Here is an 18,232-nt window from a genome sequence, read left to right as displayed (position 1 = left end):
ATCACCTATATCGCCCGTCAGGATAATGTCTTAAGTAGGATATGACTTTAGGATGGAAGCAATATGAAAAAACGATGTTAGCAGAATTATTATTGATGTATGAGATAAATTTCGGTATGGATGCCCCATCACCCTGCCTGATAATAAAAATCCATGAAGCGTCCAAACCAAAAAATATCCAGCAAAAAAAGGATTATCAGTGGAATAAATACACTTCTCCTCCTATCAATTCATAAATATATTTGCAACAGGCACATGAGAGATGATATATACACAGCTGATATGTGCCCATAACAGCCATGGGTGGAATCGCGATCCACCTGCGGCTGTTAACTAGTTAAATGCAGCTGTCAATCTCTGACAGTGGAATTTAACTCGCGCTTACCAGAAGCGCGTAACTAATCCCGCCCATTGGTGACCCCCATCACATGATCGTGGGTCACCAATGGGTTGGCATGACAACCAGAGGTCTCTAGCACATCCCTATGGTTATTATTGCCGGATTGCTATGAACACCGCCCGGTGATCGGCGCTCATAGCAAGTGAGCATTTCTGCTACACACAAGCGATCTGATCATCGTCTGTGTGTAGCAGAGGCGATCAGACAACTGCAACTTCTAGTCTCCCATGGAGATTATTGAAGCTTGCAAAAAGTTTTTAAAAATATAAGAATGTTCTAATTAACCTTTTTTCGCCCCATTCAAAATAAAACAATAAAGAAAAATTCAAATATACGCATATTTTGTATCACTGCGTTCAAAATCGCCCGATCTTTCAATTTAAAAAAAATAATTAATTTGACAAAATGCAATAACGGGCGATCAAAAGATTGTATCTACACCAAAATTGTATCACTAAAAATGTCAGCTCAGTGCGGAAAAAATAAGCCCTCACCCATCCCCAGATCACGAAAAATAGAGACACTAACGGGTCTCGGAAAATGGCGCTTTTTTTAACCAAACTTTGGATTTTTTTCCCACCGCTTAAATAAAAAAGAACCTAGACATGTTTGGTGTCTATGAACTTGTCAGGACCTGTAAAATCATAATGGCAGGTCAGTTTCAGCATTAAGTGAGCATCGTAAAAAAAAAAATAACAAAACTGTGGATTTTCACAGTGCTTGCTCTGCGAAGAAGGGGAGCAAAAAAAATAAAAAAGCAAAAACGAAAATACCTCTGGTCGTGAAGGGGATAAATAATTATATCATTGTATGGATCTATTGCTGGATACTTTCCCCCCTTTGATACTGCTCGTTTGCTGCTAATACGAACTTCTTTTGGTGCATAGCCATTGGATTCTACTGCGGTGAGCTGGATTTTTTCTACAAATTTTTCTTATTTTCCCCACTGTACATGTGTGTGTTTTCTTATTTTTGTCATATAATCCTGAAGAAAGGAACTGTTCACTTCTGCTTCTTACATCATTATATAAAAAGGGTTCCCAGATAATTAAATGATCATAGGCGGTCCTACATTTGGTATTCCTAAGAATCACCCGTGATTTCTGGGAAATCTCACAGCAAGCATTAATTCTTTATTCAGTGCTGATGGATAATGGTGCCTATATAATATAATAGAATGTATTTTTGTCTTTTATAGAGACCAATATGATTTTTACTCCAGGAAGAGAGATTCTCTTTTAGGCCCGTTTCACATGTCAGTTTATTTGCAGTAGCGGAAAAAACGGTACTGGAGATATCCGTGTCCGTGTGTGTACTACATGCAGAACACATGTGGCAACCGTGTGCCGCATCAGTACCACATGGACAGCCACCAGGGAAGAAGCACTACAGTAAGTGCTGTTCCCCGGCAACTGGTGCTGAATCCGACTCTCATCATGCTTCCCTGCTCTGCCAGTGATCGGCACGAGCAGAGGAGAATGTTGTCCGAGTGATGACAGCAGGTGGGGGCTTTTGGGACTCTTACCCCCATCTTCCGACACCTGCTGCCGCTAATAACAGTGACAGCAGGAGCGGATGATCGGGGTATTTCACGGTCACCGCCTGCGATCTAACTAAATAAATGAATGAAAAACCCGACTTGGGTTCCCCCTTATTTTCTTTAACCAGCCAGGCAAAACTCACAGCTGGGGGCTGCAACCCTCAGCTGTCAGCTTCTGCAAGGTTGGTTATCAAGAATAGAGGGGTCCCCAAGCTGTTTGTTTTAAATAGTTAAAAAAAATGGTGTGGGGTCCCCCACATTCTTTACAACCAGCCTTGTTAAAGCTCACAGCTGGAGGCTGCTATTCTCAGGTTGGTTAGGGGCCATAGATATTGCCCCCCAGCCTAAAAACAGCAGCCCGCAGCTGGCCAGAAAAGGCGCATCTATTAGATTCTCCAATTTTAGCGCTTTGCCCGGCTCTTTCCACTTGCCCTTTAGCGGTCGATATTTATGGGGTTGATGTCTCCTTTGTCATGTCAGGTGGCATCAAGCCCACGGATTAGTAATGAAGAGGTGTCTATAAGACACCTCTCCATTACTAATCCTATAGTTATATGATAAATAAAGACACAGCCAGAATAAAATCCTTTATTTGAAAAAAATGACACAGACACCTTTAATATTCTAAATTAAACCATACTTACTGCAACACCTAATTCCCCGAAGCCCTTGATCTCTTGTAATAAAAATAAAATAAAAAAATAGCAGTATGCCATACCTGTCCGATGCTGTAATCCATGTCTGGGGGCTAAATAGTTGCAACCGTCCCGGCTGAAAACCACTGATGAATGATATGCTGAGAGCGCAGCATCTTTCACCAGCGGAGATATCATCGAGGCCGGGCTGAACTGTGGTGACCTCAGGACCGTGGGAAAATGCCGATGATGATGTCACCACTTATGAATGATGCTGCGCTCAGCATCTCATTCACCAGTGGGTTTCAGCTTGGACGTTCGCTGTGGAATATACCGATCATCCGTTCCTGCTGTCACTGTTATTAGCAGCAGCAGGTGTCCGATGATAGGGGTAAAAGTCCCAAAAGCCCCCGCCTGCTGTCATAGTTCGGACATCATTCTCCTCTGCTTGCGCCGATCGCCGGCAGAGCAGGGGAGAATGATGAGAGCGAGCTTCAGAACCAGCCGCCGGGGAACAGCACTTACTGCAGCGGTCTGCATGTGTCGGTGTCTCTGGTACGTATGAAAGCTGTCACCACACATACTGGAGAGACTGACATGTGAAAGAGGCCTTATAGATACTTTTTGATCTGGCTGGTAGATTGTGGGACTCTTCCTGTATTTATTTTTCCCCTCAAGCAGACAAAACATATAAGTGTACTATTAAAAAATATTTTTTTACATTGTCTGGTTCTTTCTTTCAGGATCCTCAAGAAATGAACGCATTAAAATCCCTTTAACACCAAGATATTTGAGGTGCACAATGGGGTCAGACAGAGGTATGTTCCATACATTGTTTTGTGTGACAACATAGTGTGTGTTTGTTTAAAGTGAACCTGATCGCTGATGCAAAGTGTCCAATCCACAAGCAACATGTATCAGGCACTAGATGTATTATTATTATACATTTTTATAGCGCCATTTATTCCATGGCGCTTTACATTTGAATACGGGGCAAATATAGACAAATACATTAAACATGAGCAGATAACAAGGCACACGAGTACATAAGGAGGGAGGACCCTGCCCGCGAGGGCTCACAGCCTGCAGGGGGTGGGTGAGGATACTCTAGGAGAGGGAAGAGCTGGCTGTGCGGCTGTTCAGTAGGTTGAGGATCACTGCAGGCTGTAGGCTTGTCGGAAGAGATGAGTCTTCAGGTTCTTTTTGAAGGTTTCTATTTTAGGCGCGAGTCTGATGTGTTGATGTATGATCTCAGCCATGAATCTTTGACTCTGACACACTGCAGCGTTTTCAAAGAAAAACATCTTTAAAGCCTCCAGGGACCAAGACTGTGCTGGAGACTATTTAGACAAGCGGGTCCCTGCGGCGTCTCACCACCCACTGCACTCTATAGACAAGTCTCTCACTACGTCCCCTTAAAGGAAGACACCTCTCAATCCAGAGCAACACTTGGGAAAAAGTTGCTTTCAACCCCTTCACGACCTTGGACGTATCATTACATCCAGGTTGGCAAGTACATATGATACGTTCAGGCGATTTTGCGCTCACAGGGGCTGTGTGATCTCGATTGCGATCTCCTCATATAGAGGGCAGGCAGAAGGAAGGGATCCTCTTTGCTCTCCAATAGGCGCTCCTACGATGTCATTGTGCGACCCGATTATTGTCATGGTGACTTGATATAGTTATGAAGACATAAGGGTCACCAGGACTAGCAAGCTTGTTAAACCATGCTCAGAGCATGGTGTGACCCACCATGCTCTGAGCATGGTTTAACAAGCTTGCTAGTCCTGGTGATCCTTATGTTGTTATGTACATCAGTGCAGTACTTACAGTTTATAAAGCATAGCAAAAAAAAATAGAGTGAAAAGAGTGAAAGTCACATAGACTAAGTAAAAAAGTTAAAAAAAATTGTAAAAATAAGCTAGAAAATATCACAAAATAATAATAAATATATAGTACCTATAAATAAATTTTTTTAGAGAAACAAAAATTTGCAAAAAAGTACACGTTTGGTATCACCATGTCCATAACGACCCAACTAGATAATCCCTTCAGTGAACACCCTAAAAAAGAAAAAAAGCAATGCTTTATCGTAATATTTCCGAAAAAAGTGTAATAAAACACGATCAATAAAAAAAAACTGTAGCTCTGAAAACGTCATCTTGTCCCGCAAAGAAGCAAGCCACCATACAGCTCCATCAGCAGAAAAAATAAAAAGTTGTAGCTTTCTGAATAAAAAGATGCAAAAATATTTTTTCCTATAAAATGGTTTTACTGTGTAAAAGCGCCAAAACATAAAAAAAATATAAATGTGGTATCACTGTAATTGTGCTGACCTGAAGAATAAAACGGCCATATTAATTTTAACACAGTGGAATGGCATTTAAAAAAAACTGTTTCTGAATTGCTGTTTTTTGTTCATTTTGCCTACCAAAAATTGGAATAGAAAGCAATAAAAAAATGACATGTGCTTAAAATGGTACCAATAAAAACATCAACTCGTCCCGCCAAAAAACAATCCCTCACAAGACTCTGTCTTCCGAAATATGGAAAAGTTAAAGCTATCAGAATATGGCAATTGAAAAACTTGCTTTTGCAATAAAAAAGCATCTTTTAAAGTGTCACAGCAGCCAAACATAAAATAAGATATACAGTGGGTATGCAAAGTATTCAGACCCCTTTAAATTTTTTGCTCTTTGTTTCATTGCAGCCATTTGGTACACTCTGCGCCCCATCTTGACTGAAAAAAAACAGAAATGTAGAAATTTTTACAAATGTAATAAAATAGAAAAACTGAAATATTACATGGTCATAAGTATTCAGACCCTTTGCTCAGTATTGAGTAGACACACCCTTTTGAGCTAGTACAGCCATGAGTCTTCTTGGTAATGCAACAAGTTATTCACACCTGGATTTGAAGATCTTCTGCCATTCTTCCTTGCAGATCCTCTCCAGTTCCATCAGTATGGATGGTGAACATTGGTGGACAGTAGTGTTGAGCATTTCGAAACTGCAAATTTCGGGTATCGGCCGATATTCACTGTATCGGAATTCCGATACCGAGTTCCGATACTTTTGCAATATCGGATACCGGAATTGGAAGTTCCCATAGTGCAATCATGCACTATAATGGAGTGTGGGCGGTGCGTGGGCGGAGACTGCGTGTGTGTGTGGGGGGTCTGTGCGTGTCTGCCAGGGGTCTGTGTGGGCTGCTGAGGGTCTGTGCGGGCTGCCGAGGGTCTGTGCATGCCTGCCGGGGGTCTGTGCAGGCCTGCCGGGGCTCTGTGCGGGCCTGCCGGGGCTTTGTGCGGGCTGCCGGGGCTCTGTGCAGGCTGCCGGAGGTCAGTGCGGGCTGCTGGGGGTCTGTGCGTGTGTGCAGGCATCGTCCGATGGGACTACAAGTCCCATCGGACGATGCCTGCAACAGTGACAGTGATTGACACATTAGCCAATGATGGGACAGTAGTAGTCCCATTATCCAGCTAATGTGTTGAATGTAAAAACAAAAAATACTACATACATAGTACATACATACTGCATACATACTACATACATACATACTACATACATACTACATACATACTACATACAGTACAGACCAAAAGTTTGGACACACCTTCTCATTTAAAGATTTTTCTGTATTTTCATTACTATGAAAATTGTACATTCACATTGAAGGCATCAAAACTATGAATTAACACATGTGGAATTATATACTTAGCAAAAAAGTGTGAAGCAACTGAAATTGTGTCTTATATTCTAGGTTCTTCAAAGTAGCCACCTTTTGCTTTGATGACTTTGCATTCTCTTGATGAGCTTCAAGAGGTAGTCACCGGGAATAGTCTTCCAACAATCTTGAAGGAGTTCCCAGAGATGCTGAGCACTTGTTGGCCCTTTTGCCTTCACTCTGCCGTCCAGCTCACCCCAAACCATCTCGATTGGGTTCAGGTCTGGTGACTGTGGAGGCCAGGTCATCTGGCGTAGCACCCTATCACTCTCCTTCTACGTCAAATAGCCCTTACAGAGCCTGGAGGTGTGTTTGGGGTCATTGTCTTGTTGCGAAATAAATGATGGTCCAACTAAACGCAAACCGGATGGAATAGCATGCCGCCGCAAGATCCTGTGGTAGCCATGCAGGTTCAGTATGCCTTCAATTTTGAATAAATCCCCAACAGTGTCACCAGCAAAGCACCATCACACCTCCTCCTCCATGCTTCATGGTGGAAACCAGGCATGTAGAGTCCATCCGTTCACCTTTTCTGCGTCGCACAAAGACACGGTGGTTGGAACCAAAGAGCTCAATTTTGGACTCATCAGACCAAAGCCCAGATTTCCACTGGTCTAATGTCCATTCCTTGTTTTCTTTAGCCCAAACATGTCTCTTCTGCTTGTTGCCTGTCCTTAGCAGTGGTTTCCTAGCAGCTGTTTTACCATGAAGGCCTGCTGCACAAAGTCTCCTCTTAACAGTTGTTGTAGAGATGTGTCTGCTGCTAGAACTCTGTGTAGCATTGACCTGGTCTCTAATCTGAGCTGCTGTTAACCTGTGATTTCTGAGGCTGGTGACTCGGATAAACTTATCCTGAGAAGCAGAAGTGACTCTTGGTCTTCCTTTCCTGGGGCAGTCACATGTGAGCCAGTTTCTTTGTAGCGCTTGATGGTTTTTGCCACTACACTTGGGGACACTTTCAAAGTTTTCCCAATTTTTTGGAATGACTGACCATCGTTTCTTAAAGTAATAATGACCACTTGTTTTTCTTTACTTAGCTGCTTTTTTCTTGCCATAATACAAATTCTAACAGTCTATTCAGTAGGACTATCAGCTGTATATCCACCAGACTTTTGCACAACACAACTGATGGTCCCAACCCCATTTATAAGGCAAGAAATCCCACTCATTAAACCTGACAGGACACACCTGTGAAGTGAAAACCATTCCCGGTGACAACCTCTTGAAGCTCATCAAGAGAATGCCAAGAGTGTGCAAAAGCGGTCATCAAAGCAAAAGGTGGCAACTTTGAAGAATCTAGAATATAAGACATATTTTCAGTTGTTTCACACTTTTTGTTAAGTATATAATTCCACATGTGTTAATTCATAGTTTTGATGCCTTCAGTGTGAATTTACAATTTTCATAGTCATGAAAATACAGAAAAATCTTTAAATGAGAAGGTGTGTCCAAACTTTTGCTCTGTACTGTACATACATACTACATACTGTACATACATGCTACATACATACTACACACATCATACATACTACATACATACTACATACATACATACTACATACATACACACTACATACATACTACATACATACTACATACATACTATCTATATACATACTATATATGTACTATACATACATACTATACATAACCATCGCACTACCGACCACATCTACACCTTGCACAGCCTCATTCAGAGCCACGTCCACAACACAAAGCACGGGATGATGTATGCTTGTTTTGTGGATTTCAGAAAGGCTTTTGACTCAGTGTGGCACCCCGGCCTGTTAATGAAACTGCTGGAGAGCGGAATAGGAGGAAAGACCTACGATGTCATCAAAAGCTCCTACACCGAGAACCGCCGCAGTGTGAGAGTGAACGGTAGAACGGCTAATTTCCAACAGAGCCGCGGAGTCAGACAGGGCTGCACCCCAAGCCCAACGCTCTTCAATATCTACATCAATGAGCTGGCCACCACTCTGGAATCTTCCATGGCACCAGGTCTCACACTCCATGATGCCCAGGTGAAATTCTTGCTGTATGCAGATGACCTATTGCTGCTGTCACCAACAGAGAAAGGTCTCCTAGAAACCTGAAAATCCTGGAGAAATTCAGCTCCACGTGGGCACTACCGATCAATGCAAAGAAAACCAACATCATGGTGTTCCAGAAGAGAAAGCCAAGACCGAACCAGCACCTTCCATTCATGCTAAAAAAAACTGCGCTCTTACAGAAACGGACAAATATACCTACCTGGGCCTGGAAATTCACCAGTCAGGGAGCTTCAAACAAGCCATAGAGACACTGAAGGACAAGGTCTGCAAAACCTTCTATGCCATCCGAAGGAAGCTCTACCATCTGAAGCCACCAGTGAGGGTCTGGCTAAAAATCTTCGATGCCATAATCACCCCAATCCTCCTATACGGCAGTGAAGTCTGGGTCCCTCACACATACCCAGACTGGTCAAAGTGGGATTTCAGTCCAACAGAAATATTCCACCTAGAATTCTGTAAACACCTTCTCCAGGTCCATCGGTGCACCACCAACAATGCCTGCCGAGCTGAGCTGGGCAGATTCCCACTACACCTAGCAGTCCTGAAGAGGGTGCTGTCCTTCCAGGCTCACCTACAGAGTAGCAACCCAAGCTCCCATCACCATAAAGCCATGCTACATATAGGTGGTCCCCACAAACCAGGACCCCCAGAACAGCTCACCCAAACCCAACCTGACCGAACCGTCAACCAAAACAACTTGACAAAAGCCACAATCAGGAAGATGGTAGAGGAGGGGCAGGAGAGGTACGTCAATGTCTGGAGGAACGAGATCAGCAGCTCACAGAAACTGTCCATGTACCAGAGTCTACAGAGAGACTACAGACTGGCTCCATATCTGGAGAAACTCTTGGACCCCAGAGACCGCCAGATCCTGAGCCGGTATAGACTCAGTGCCCACAATCTGGCCATCGAGGCCGGCCGGCACTGACAGAGCTACAAGCCCAGGGAGGACAGACTGTGCGTACACTGTGACCTGGAGGCCCTGAAGGATGAGAACCACTTCCTGCTACACTGCCCCAAATACTCAGCAGTGAGGGACACTCACTTCAGGAGACTCTCCGATCTCTTACTGGATTTCAGCACCTTGAAGGAGGAAGAGAAAACATATATCCTGCTGGGGGAAGAAGAGAGTGCGGTGGAGATAGCAGCGCAGTATGTAAGCGCGTGCCATGGACTGCGAGAAAGACAGCCATGATATGCCATGGACTTCCTTACCCCCACCCTGCACCCCATCCATCTTTCCCACAGTCCCCATCCATCGTCCCCGCAGTCCCTACCCATTATCCCCACAGTCCCTACTCCCTATTCCCTACTGTACCTGTGCTTTGGCAAAACTGATGTTTATTTGGTCCTGCCAATAAAGCTTCTTTGAATTGAATTGAATCGAATCATACTACATACTACATACATGCTACAAACATACTACATACATACATACTACATACATACTACATACTACATGCATACTACATACATACTACATACAATACATTCATGCATTACAAACAATACATACATATAGACATACAGTACATTAAACATACGGTAGATTACATACTCACCATCACTTGTCACTTTGTTCCCCGAAGCCAGTGTCATCTGTAAAAAATATTAAAATAACAAACAACCAATATACTCCCTGATCCGCAGAAATCCACGAGTGTCCCACGACGATCTCCCGTGGAGAACGGCAGCATCAGCTGGTGCGACCGCTCTCCAGGGGCTCCAGAAATCCAATGACGGATTTTTTGTAAAAAAAAATAGTGCCTAGTCTCACTTTTGGCATTGCTGTGTGAGAAATTTTCCCATGCAGCAATTGCCATAAAGTGAGACTTTGAACTATAGTAATCTCAGTGATGCACTGCAAGAGCCATTGTCTCCTGTCAGTGTGTCACTGAAGGTCCTATAGAGCAGTGACATCACCCAATGTCACTGTTCCATAGGGGAGAATGTCGTGGGACACTCGTTATTAATTGGACTATGGCGTACAGGTAGTATACGGTTTATTATTTTACGTTTTTTGCAGGTGCTGAAGTATGGTAAGTATGGTTAAATGAAGAATATTAAAATACTTTTTTCCTAATATGTGTGTGTTTTATTAACCCTTTATTACTAAAGGATTAATAATGGATAGGCGTCTTATTGACGCCTCTCCGTTATTAACCCGGCTTAATAGCAAGGTGACATTAACCCCTTTTTACCCCATATCTCACCGCTAAACGGTAGTGGGAAGAGAGTGGCTAAGTGCCGGAACCGTATACTACCTGTACGCCGTAGTCCAATTAATAACGAGTGTCCCACGACGATCTCCCCTATAGAACAGTGACATCGGATGATGTCACTGCTCTATAGGACCCTCAGTGATACACTGACAGGAGACAATGGCTCCTGCAGTGCATCACTGAGGTTTCTATAGTTCAAAGTCTCACTTTATGGCAATTGCTGCGTGGGAAAATTTCTCACACAGCAATGCCAAAAGTGAGACTAGGGACAATTTTTTTACAGCGGTGGAGGAATACAGTGCAGAAGGATACCTTCATCCCGTCATTGGATTCCTGGAGCCCCTGGAGAGCGGTCGCATCAGCTGATGCTGCCGTTCTCCACAGGAGATCGTCGTAGAACACTCGTGGATTTCTGCGGATCAGGGAGTATATTGGTTGTTTGTCATTTTAATATTTTTTACAGGTGACATTGGCTCCGGGGATCAAAATGACAAGTAATGTTGAGTATGTAATCTATGGTTAATGTACTGTATGTCTATATGTATGTATTGTATGTAATGCATGAATGTATTGTATGTAGTATGTATGTAGTATGTATGTAGTATGTATGGTTTTTTTTTTTACATTCAACACATTAGCCGGATGATGGGACTACTGCTGTCCCATCATTGGCTAATGTGTCAATCACTGTAGCAGGCATCGTCCGATGGGACTTGTAGTGTGATTTTTACGCACTGATGTCCTTTGAAAAGCCTGCAATTTATATGCGGCTAATGTGAAAAAAGCTAATCAAAATTGATCTATTTGGAAAAAATCCAACAAAATCCCACCAAAATTAGAGGAACATAGCTATAGTAGGAATTAAAACGTAACCTTTAATATGTACAAAGTAAAAGCGTAGACAACAACAAAAACAAATAGTGTCACCCCAAAATAATAAACCTATAGTGGTACTAAATGATGTGGCCTGTAGGAAAAAACTTCACTTATGGGCAATACCACAATAGAAAATCAGTGGGAACTGCCGCACACGTGCAACGTATGCTGTCCCACACTATCAAGATACCACTAGTTAATAGCAAAAATATACATAAGTGCAAGAAATGCTAAGCCAGGTAACCTTTTATGTATAGGTATTAGCAGGTATCCAATAATAGGCAGGCGGGAGGGGGTAAGGCAAATGAGATGTCATACATAGTCAAAAAATGTAAAACAAGAACAATCTCACCAACTGCCGAAACCCGGATAGGTGAAGCCCATAATGAGCTGAAGTGGAAGGGTCCAAGAATCAGCGACGTCAGGAGACAATACCCTGTCACACCCTGAAGGGCTATCCGTAAACCTAAGTTCCCGAGCTCCTGCCCTTACAAGGGCAGTCCACAGCTACCCCTGAGCAACATCATGCCCTGCACTCTCCATATTGATGTCCCGACGCGTTTCTTCGCAGGCCGTATCATCAGGGGACTGGCCTGCTTGGTATCTAAACTGCACGAGTGCTAAGAACAAAAGAACCTGCCACCCTCCAAGTTACTCTGAGGAGAGTGCACAGGATAACTAGGTCCACTTAAATAGTGTGCTGGCGGGCATAATTCGCCTATCACGTACTAGATGCTGGTCATGTGATCAGTAAATGTGAAATAGTACTTATAAAGCGGTATATAACTGAACCAATGGGCAAAAAGACCGTGGTCAAAACAAGAATCACAGCGTACTATACCCAAAGGTACCTGTAAAACGATGGTCCGGAATGCAGACGCCATAGTCCCGATGAAGGAACACGAGAGGTACACTTCCGGTAATGACGGAAGTACAAGTTGCTAGGAGACTACTGACGCCGCTGCGCGCCACAAAGCGCCAATATCTAGCAGCTACGGAAAACCGGAAGTGATGGTTACCAAGGTACCAAGTCACTCGCATGCGCTAAGACGCACCAAGACATAGAAATTCCCAGATACACCGGAAGTGTGGTGGTTACTATGACGCTATAGCGCTACTGTTACAGCGGAGTAGTTGCTAGGAGACTACTGACGCTGCTGCGCGCCACAAAGAGCCGATACCTAGCAGCTACGGAAAACCGGAAGTGATGGTTACCAAGGTACCAAGTCGCACGCGCTAAGACGCACCGAGACATAGAAATTCCCGGATACACCGAAAGTGTGGTGGTTACTACGATGCTATAGCGCTGCTACTACAGCGGAGTGGCCCTTCTTTGATAGGATCGCCAGAAAGGCTTGATTCCTTGTAAACAACGCTAGGGGCGTCACCATTGCGCGATGACTAACAAAGCACTGGAGCGTCACCGCTGTGTTAGTATCTCCCTGAAGAGAGAGATCCAAACCCCTTCCGCTGTACACTAATCACGTGACATACCATGACGTGATTTTTTGTCTCCTGAGGTCAGAACGCTAGTACGTCAACATGTATGTCTACTAAGGGTCAGAACGCCACCACTGAAAAGTTACTAGAGCGCTTAGGTGACCTTATGTAAAATACAACATCGTGAAGCATAAAGTATTATATGTGCATCAATACATTCCTATACCATATAGGTGCATCAATACATTCCTATACCATATCACAAAAGGACCGGGTAATCAAAAAAGGCGCACCATTGAAAACAACAGATTTACTCGCATAAATAACCCCAAATAAAATTAGATGAGGGGTAATCATGATAACAACCAATACTTATACAAATAATTGAAACAAAGGGCGACAAAAAGAGGATTTCAGGGGGGCATATAATATAAATGAGCTTAACAAAGCAGTTATGTTGATGATATTGCTGACCCCTGGTGTTGAGGAAGTACCGCACTGCCTCCAGGCCTCTGTCGTGGGGAATAAAAGAATAGAGGGCTTCTACATCAATACTGGCGAGAGATGATTCCAGACCGATAGTAAGGCCCTCTAGACGACGTAGAAGATCTTGAGTATCTTTAACAAATGACTGCAGTGCTGAGACAAAAGGTGACAAAATGCGATCCAAGTAAATACCTGCGTTCTGGCAGAGACTGCCTACCCCTGATACAATGGGCCTACCCTTAAGAGGGTGCAGGCCCTTATGTATCTTAGGTAAGCTATAAAATGTGGCAGTCACTGGACACTTGGGAAGGATATAATCAAACTCAGTTTTATTGATGATCCCATCATTCAAACCTTCCTGTAAGATATTTCGTAACTCAACACTATATTCATTTGTGGGATTATGCGAGAGGATTTCATATGTTGTTCTATCCGCCAGGATGGATTGGCACATATCCTGATACTCTGTTATCCCAAGTATAACAACATTGCCCCCCTTGTCGGAGGGCTTTATCACTATCTTGGTGTTTTGTTCCAACCATTTAATAGACTCCATTTCTTGCTTTGAACAGTTAAAGTTACTTGGTATATGACTTATGGAGAGCTCCCTTAATTCTGCGGTCACAAGATTTGAAAAAATATCAATTCCTGATAGGTCGCCCGTATTAGGTGGCATCTTGGTACTTTTTTCTTTTAGTTGTGTAAAAGGTCCCATGCCCTGGGAATTGGGTTCAATGTCACCGATACTATTCAATAATCTAACATCAGATAGCATATCCACCGGGATGCCAAGATCAAGACATAAACGGGTTTCCTGTTTGTGAAAGAATTTCTTCCATCTTAATTTACGCAGAAAAAGATTAAGGTCTTTTACCGCCCTGAATAAGTCAAAGTCAGTGCTAGGGACAAAAGAGAGCCCTTTACGCAGGACTGCCATTTCCCAGTCATCAATATGATGGTCAGACAAATTGATGACCTGTATACTAGCACCAGTCCGAGTGGAGGAGGAATCGCCAGTCAAAACAGAGACCGGTGGAGACATAATCATTGTTTTCTCCCCTGCGCTTGTCGATTTCGTAGGGGGTAGACCTGATCTAAAAAAAAAACGCTTTGTATGTTATCCGCTCTATCCGTGGCCCCTCGAGCACCACGGCCTTTGCCCCTCCCCCGACTTTTCCCTTTATAAGATCTCAATCTATTTTCAGATTCAGAGAAATCGGTGTCAGTGGATGATAGTTCTGTCTCCCTATCGGCTGGGGTAACTCTAGGAGCCAAGACCAAGTATGCCTTGTTATCTTTGAAATCCTGAATATCTCTCAGGTATTGGCAATGTTTCCTCTCCTTCAGATGGTATTGAAAACGCTCAATTTTTTTTTTTTGGGGGGGGGTTTGTCTTGATCTTGGCATCCCGGTGGATATGCTGTACGGTACGGAGGAGGAGTTCGCCGCATTTGTAAACTCCTTAAACCGTAATAATATTGGCCTCTTTTTTACATCGGTTTTCGATACTCGTTCTTTACCATTTCTGGACATCCTGATTACAAAGGGTGGAGGGGGTGAATTACTTACCTCCACATTCCGCAAACCCACAGCCACTAATGCGCTCCTACATTGGGAGAGCCACCATCCTGTCCATCTAAAAAGGGATATCCCAAAAGGGCAATACCTCCGGGTTCGGAGAAATTGCTCCGACAATCATGTCTTTGAGACACAGTCCCAGGAACTGAGAGAGCGATTCTTGGCGAGAGGTTATCCCCAGGATGTCCTGAGAAAAGCGTATCGTGAGGCAAAAAGGAGGAACCGTGGTGAACTGCTGAATCCTGCCCCTAAAAAACAGGATGATAACTTTGTTTTATTACCACATATGACAATGGGGCCAATAAAGTTAGAGACATCCTCAAAAGACACTGGTCCATCCTTCAGATGGATCCGGATATCTCTGATCATCTGGGGGATGTCCTTACTATCACCTATAAGAAATCTAGATCGCTACAAGACAGAATTGTCGATAGCCATTTTACCCATTCTTCCAAGGACACATGGCTTAAGAGTAGCGTCACGGGGTGATACAAGTATGGGCACTGCACAGTATGCCAATACGTCGACAACAGTAAATCGTTTGTCAGTAATGTTACTGGCAAACAGTACCCCATCAAGCAGTTTATTAACTGCAGCACCAAAGGGGTCATTTATAGGGCCTCTTGTACTTGTGGATGTGGAGTATATAGGTAAGACGATTAGGGAGTTTAAGAAGAGAATTGGAGAACATGTGGGTGATGTGCTGCACAACAGGGACACTTCTGTGTCTCGACATATCAATCAGATGCATAATGGCCAAGTAAAGAACCTGCGGTTTATAGCTATTGAAAAAATTACTATGCCCATACGAGGAGGCAACTGGGATCAGTTGCTGCTACAAAAGGAGGCAAGATGGATTTTCTATCTAAATACCGTCTTGCCCCATGGGCTCAATGACCAAATTAATTATGGATGTTTTCTTTAATACTCTGCTAAGACTTTTTCTTGTCCTCTTTCCAGATAGCCAAATTGTCAGTTCATTTATATTATATGCCCCCCTGAAATCCTCTTTTTGTCGCCCTTTGTTTCAATTATTTGCATAAGTATTGGTTGTTATCATGATTACCCCTCATCTAATTTTATTTGGGGTTATTTATGCGAGTAAATCTGTTGTTTTCAATGGTGCGCCTTTTTTGATTACCTGGTCCTTTTGTGATATGGTCTAGGAATGTATTGATACACCTATATGGTATAGGAATGTATTGATGCACATATAATACTTTATGCTTCACGATGTTGTATTTTACATAAGGTCACCTAAGCGCTCTAGTAACTTTTCAGTGGTGGTGTTCTGACCCTTAGTAGACATACATGTTGATGTGCTAGCGTTCTGATCTCAGGAGACAAAAAATCACGTCATGGTATGTCACGTGATTAGTGTACAGCGGAGGGGGTTTAGATCTCTCTCTTCAGGGAGATACTAACACAGCGGTGACGCTCCAGTGCTTTGTTAGTCATCGCGCAATGGTGACGCCCCTAGCGTTGTTTACAAGGAATCAAGCCTTTCTGGCGATCCTATCAAAGAAGGGCCACTCCGCTGTAGTAGCAGCGCTATAGCGTCGTAGTAACCACCACACTTTCGGTGTGGGAATCTGGGAATTTCTATGTCTCGGCGCGTCTTAGCGTGTGCGACTTGGTACCTTGGTAACCATCACTTCCGGTTTTCCGTAGCTGCTAGGTATCGGCGCTTTGTGGCGCGCAGCAGCGTCAGTAGTCTCCTAGCAACTACTCCGCTGTAACAGTAGCGCTATAGCGTCATAGTAACCACCACACTTCCGGTGTATCCGGGAATTTCTATCTCTTGGCGCGTCTTAGCGTGTGCGAGTGACTTGGTACCTTGGTAACCATCACTTCCGGTTTTCCGTAGCTGCTAGGTATCGGCACTTTGTGGCGCGCAGCTGCGTCAGTAGTCTCCTAGCAACTTGTACTTCCGTCATTACCGGAAGTGTACCTCTCGTGTTCCTTCATCGGGACTATGGCGTCTGCATTCCGGACCATCATTTTACAGGTACCTTTGGGTATAGTACGCTGTGATTCTTGTTTTGACCACGGTCTTTTTGCCCATTGGTTCAGTTATATACCGCTTTATAAGTACTATTTCACATTTACTGATCACATGACCAGCATCTAGTACGTGATAGGCGAATTATGCCCGCCAGCACACTATTTAAGTGGACCTAGTTATCCTGTGCACTCTCCTCAGAGTAACTTGGAGGGTGGCAGGTTCTTTTGTTCTTAACACTCGTGCACTTTAGATCCTAAGCAGGCCAGTCCCCTGATGTTACGGCCTGCGAAGAAACGCGTCGGGACATCAATAGGGAGAGTGCAGGGCATGATGTTGATCAGGGGTAGCTGTGGACTGCCCTTGTAAGGGCGGGAGCTCGGGAACTTAGGTTTACGGATATAGTCCTTCAGGGTATGACAGGGTATTGTCTCCTGACGTCGTTGATTTTTGGACCCTTCCACTTCAGCGCATTATGGGCTTCACCTATCCGGGTTTCGGTAGTTGGTGAGATCGTTCTTGTTTTACATTTTTTGACTATGTATGACATCTCATTTGCCTTACCCCCTCCCGCCTGCCTATTATTGGATACCTGCTAATACCTATACATAAAAGGTTACCTGGCTTAGCATTTCTTGCACTTATGTATATTTTTGATATTAACTAGTGGTATCTTGATAGTGTGGGACAGCATACGTTGCACGTGTGCGGCCGTTCCCACTGATTTTCTATTGTGGTATTGCCCATAAGTGAAGAACTATAACTCCCAGCATGTCCTGTAGATCCTATGACATGCTGGGAGTTATAGTTCACCAAAGGAGTAGCAAAGTGCTTTATTGTGTTTTGTAAAGACTAACCTCTTAATTGTGGCAGCCAGCCACTGTGGTGAGGTAAAAGCATCCCATGACCGCACACACAGAGCCCTCCCTCTTGTTGCCTTTCCAGCACAGATGTGACAGCACAGGTTATAAGAGGAAGCCAGCAGATTCTAGTGGGGAGTCTGAAGGACCTGTGATGATGTCAAGAAGAGGGAGGGCTCTGAGCTGCCATGTGATGCTCCAGCCCGCCCACTTCTGACATGACACAGGTCCTCCTTGTGCACAGCAGCACTCAGCGTCCAGCCCAGGCAGGTATGAGGCGATCTGATCTCCTCTCCCCTGCCACTCTGCTGCTGCCTCCTCCTCCCCCGGACACACAGATCTCCCCAGCTGCTGCAGGAATCCAGCGCTGGGGAAACCATGTGTGTCCCTGTGAAGGAGTATTCATTTGCTG

The 18,232-nt window shown here is 44.0% G+C and overlaps 1 protein-coding gene across 3 annotated transcripts in view; it reads left to right on the top strand.

Annotated features, from left to right (window-relative positions):
* The window catches only part of DLG5 (discs large MAGUK scaffold protein 5), a 679,445-nt gene that overhangs the window by 482,508 nt on the left and 178,705 nt on the right, over positions 1 to 18,232 (top strand). For all 3 annotated transcript variants that reach the window (XM_069753072.1, XM_069753075.1, XM_069753073.1), the window contains one exon: positions 3,319 to 3,393. In XM_069753072.1, coding sequence (XP_069609173.1) covers positions 3,319 to 3,393 — 75 coding nt within the window. The remainder of the gene's footprint in view (positions 1 to 3,318; positions 3,394 to 18,232) is intronic.

This window comes from Ranitomeya imitator, chromosome 2, assembly GCF_032444005.1.
Source record: "Ranitomeya imitator isolate aRanImi1 chromosome 2, aRanImi1.pri, whole genome shotgun sequence".
Classification (NCBI taxonomy): domain Eukaryota; kingdom Metazoa; phylum Chordata; class Amphibia; order Anura; family Dendrobatidae; genus Ranitomeya; species Ranitomeya imitator.
The sequence above is the reverse complement of the archived record's forward strand: the minus strand, read 5'-3'. Positions and strand labels throughout refer to the sequence as shown.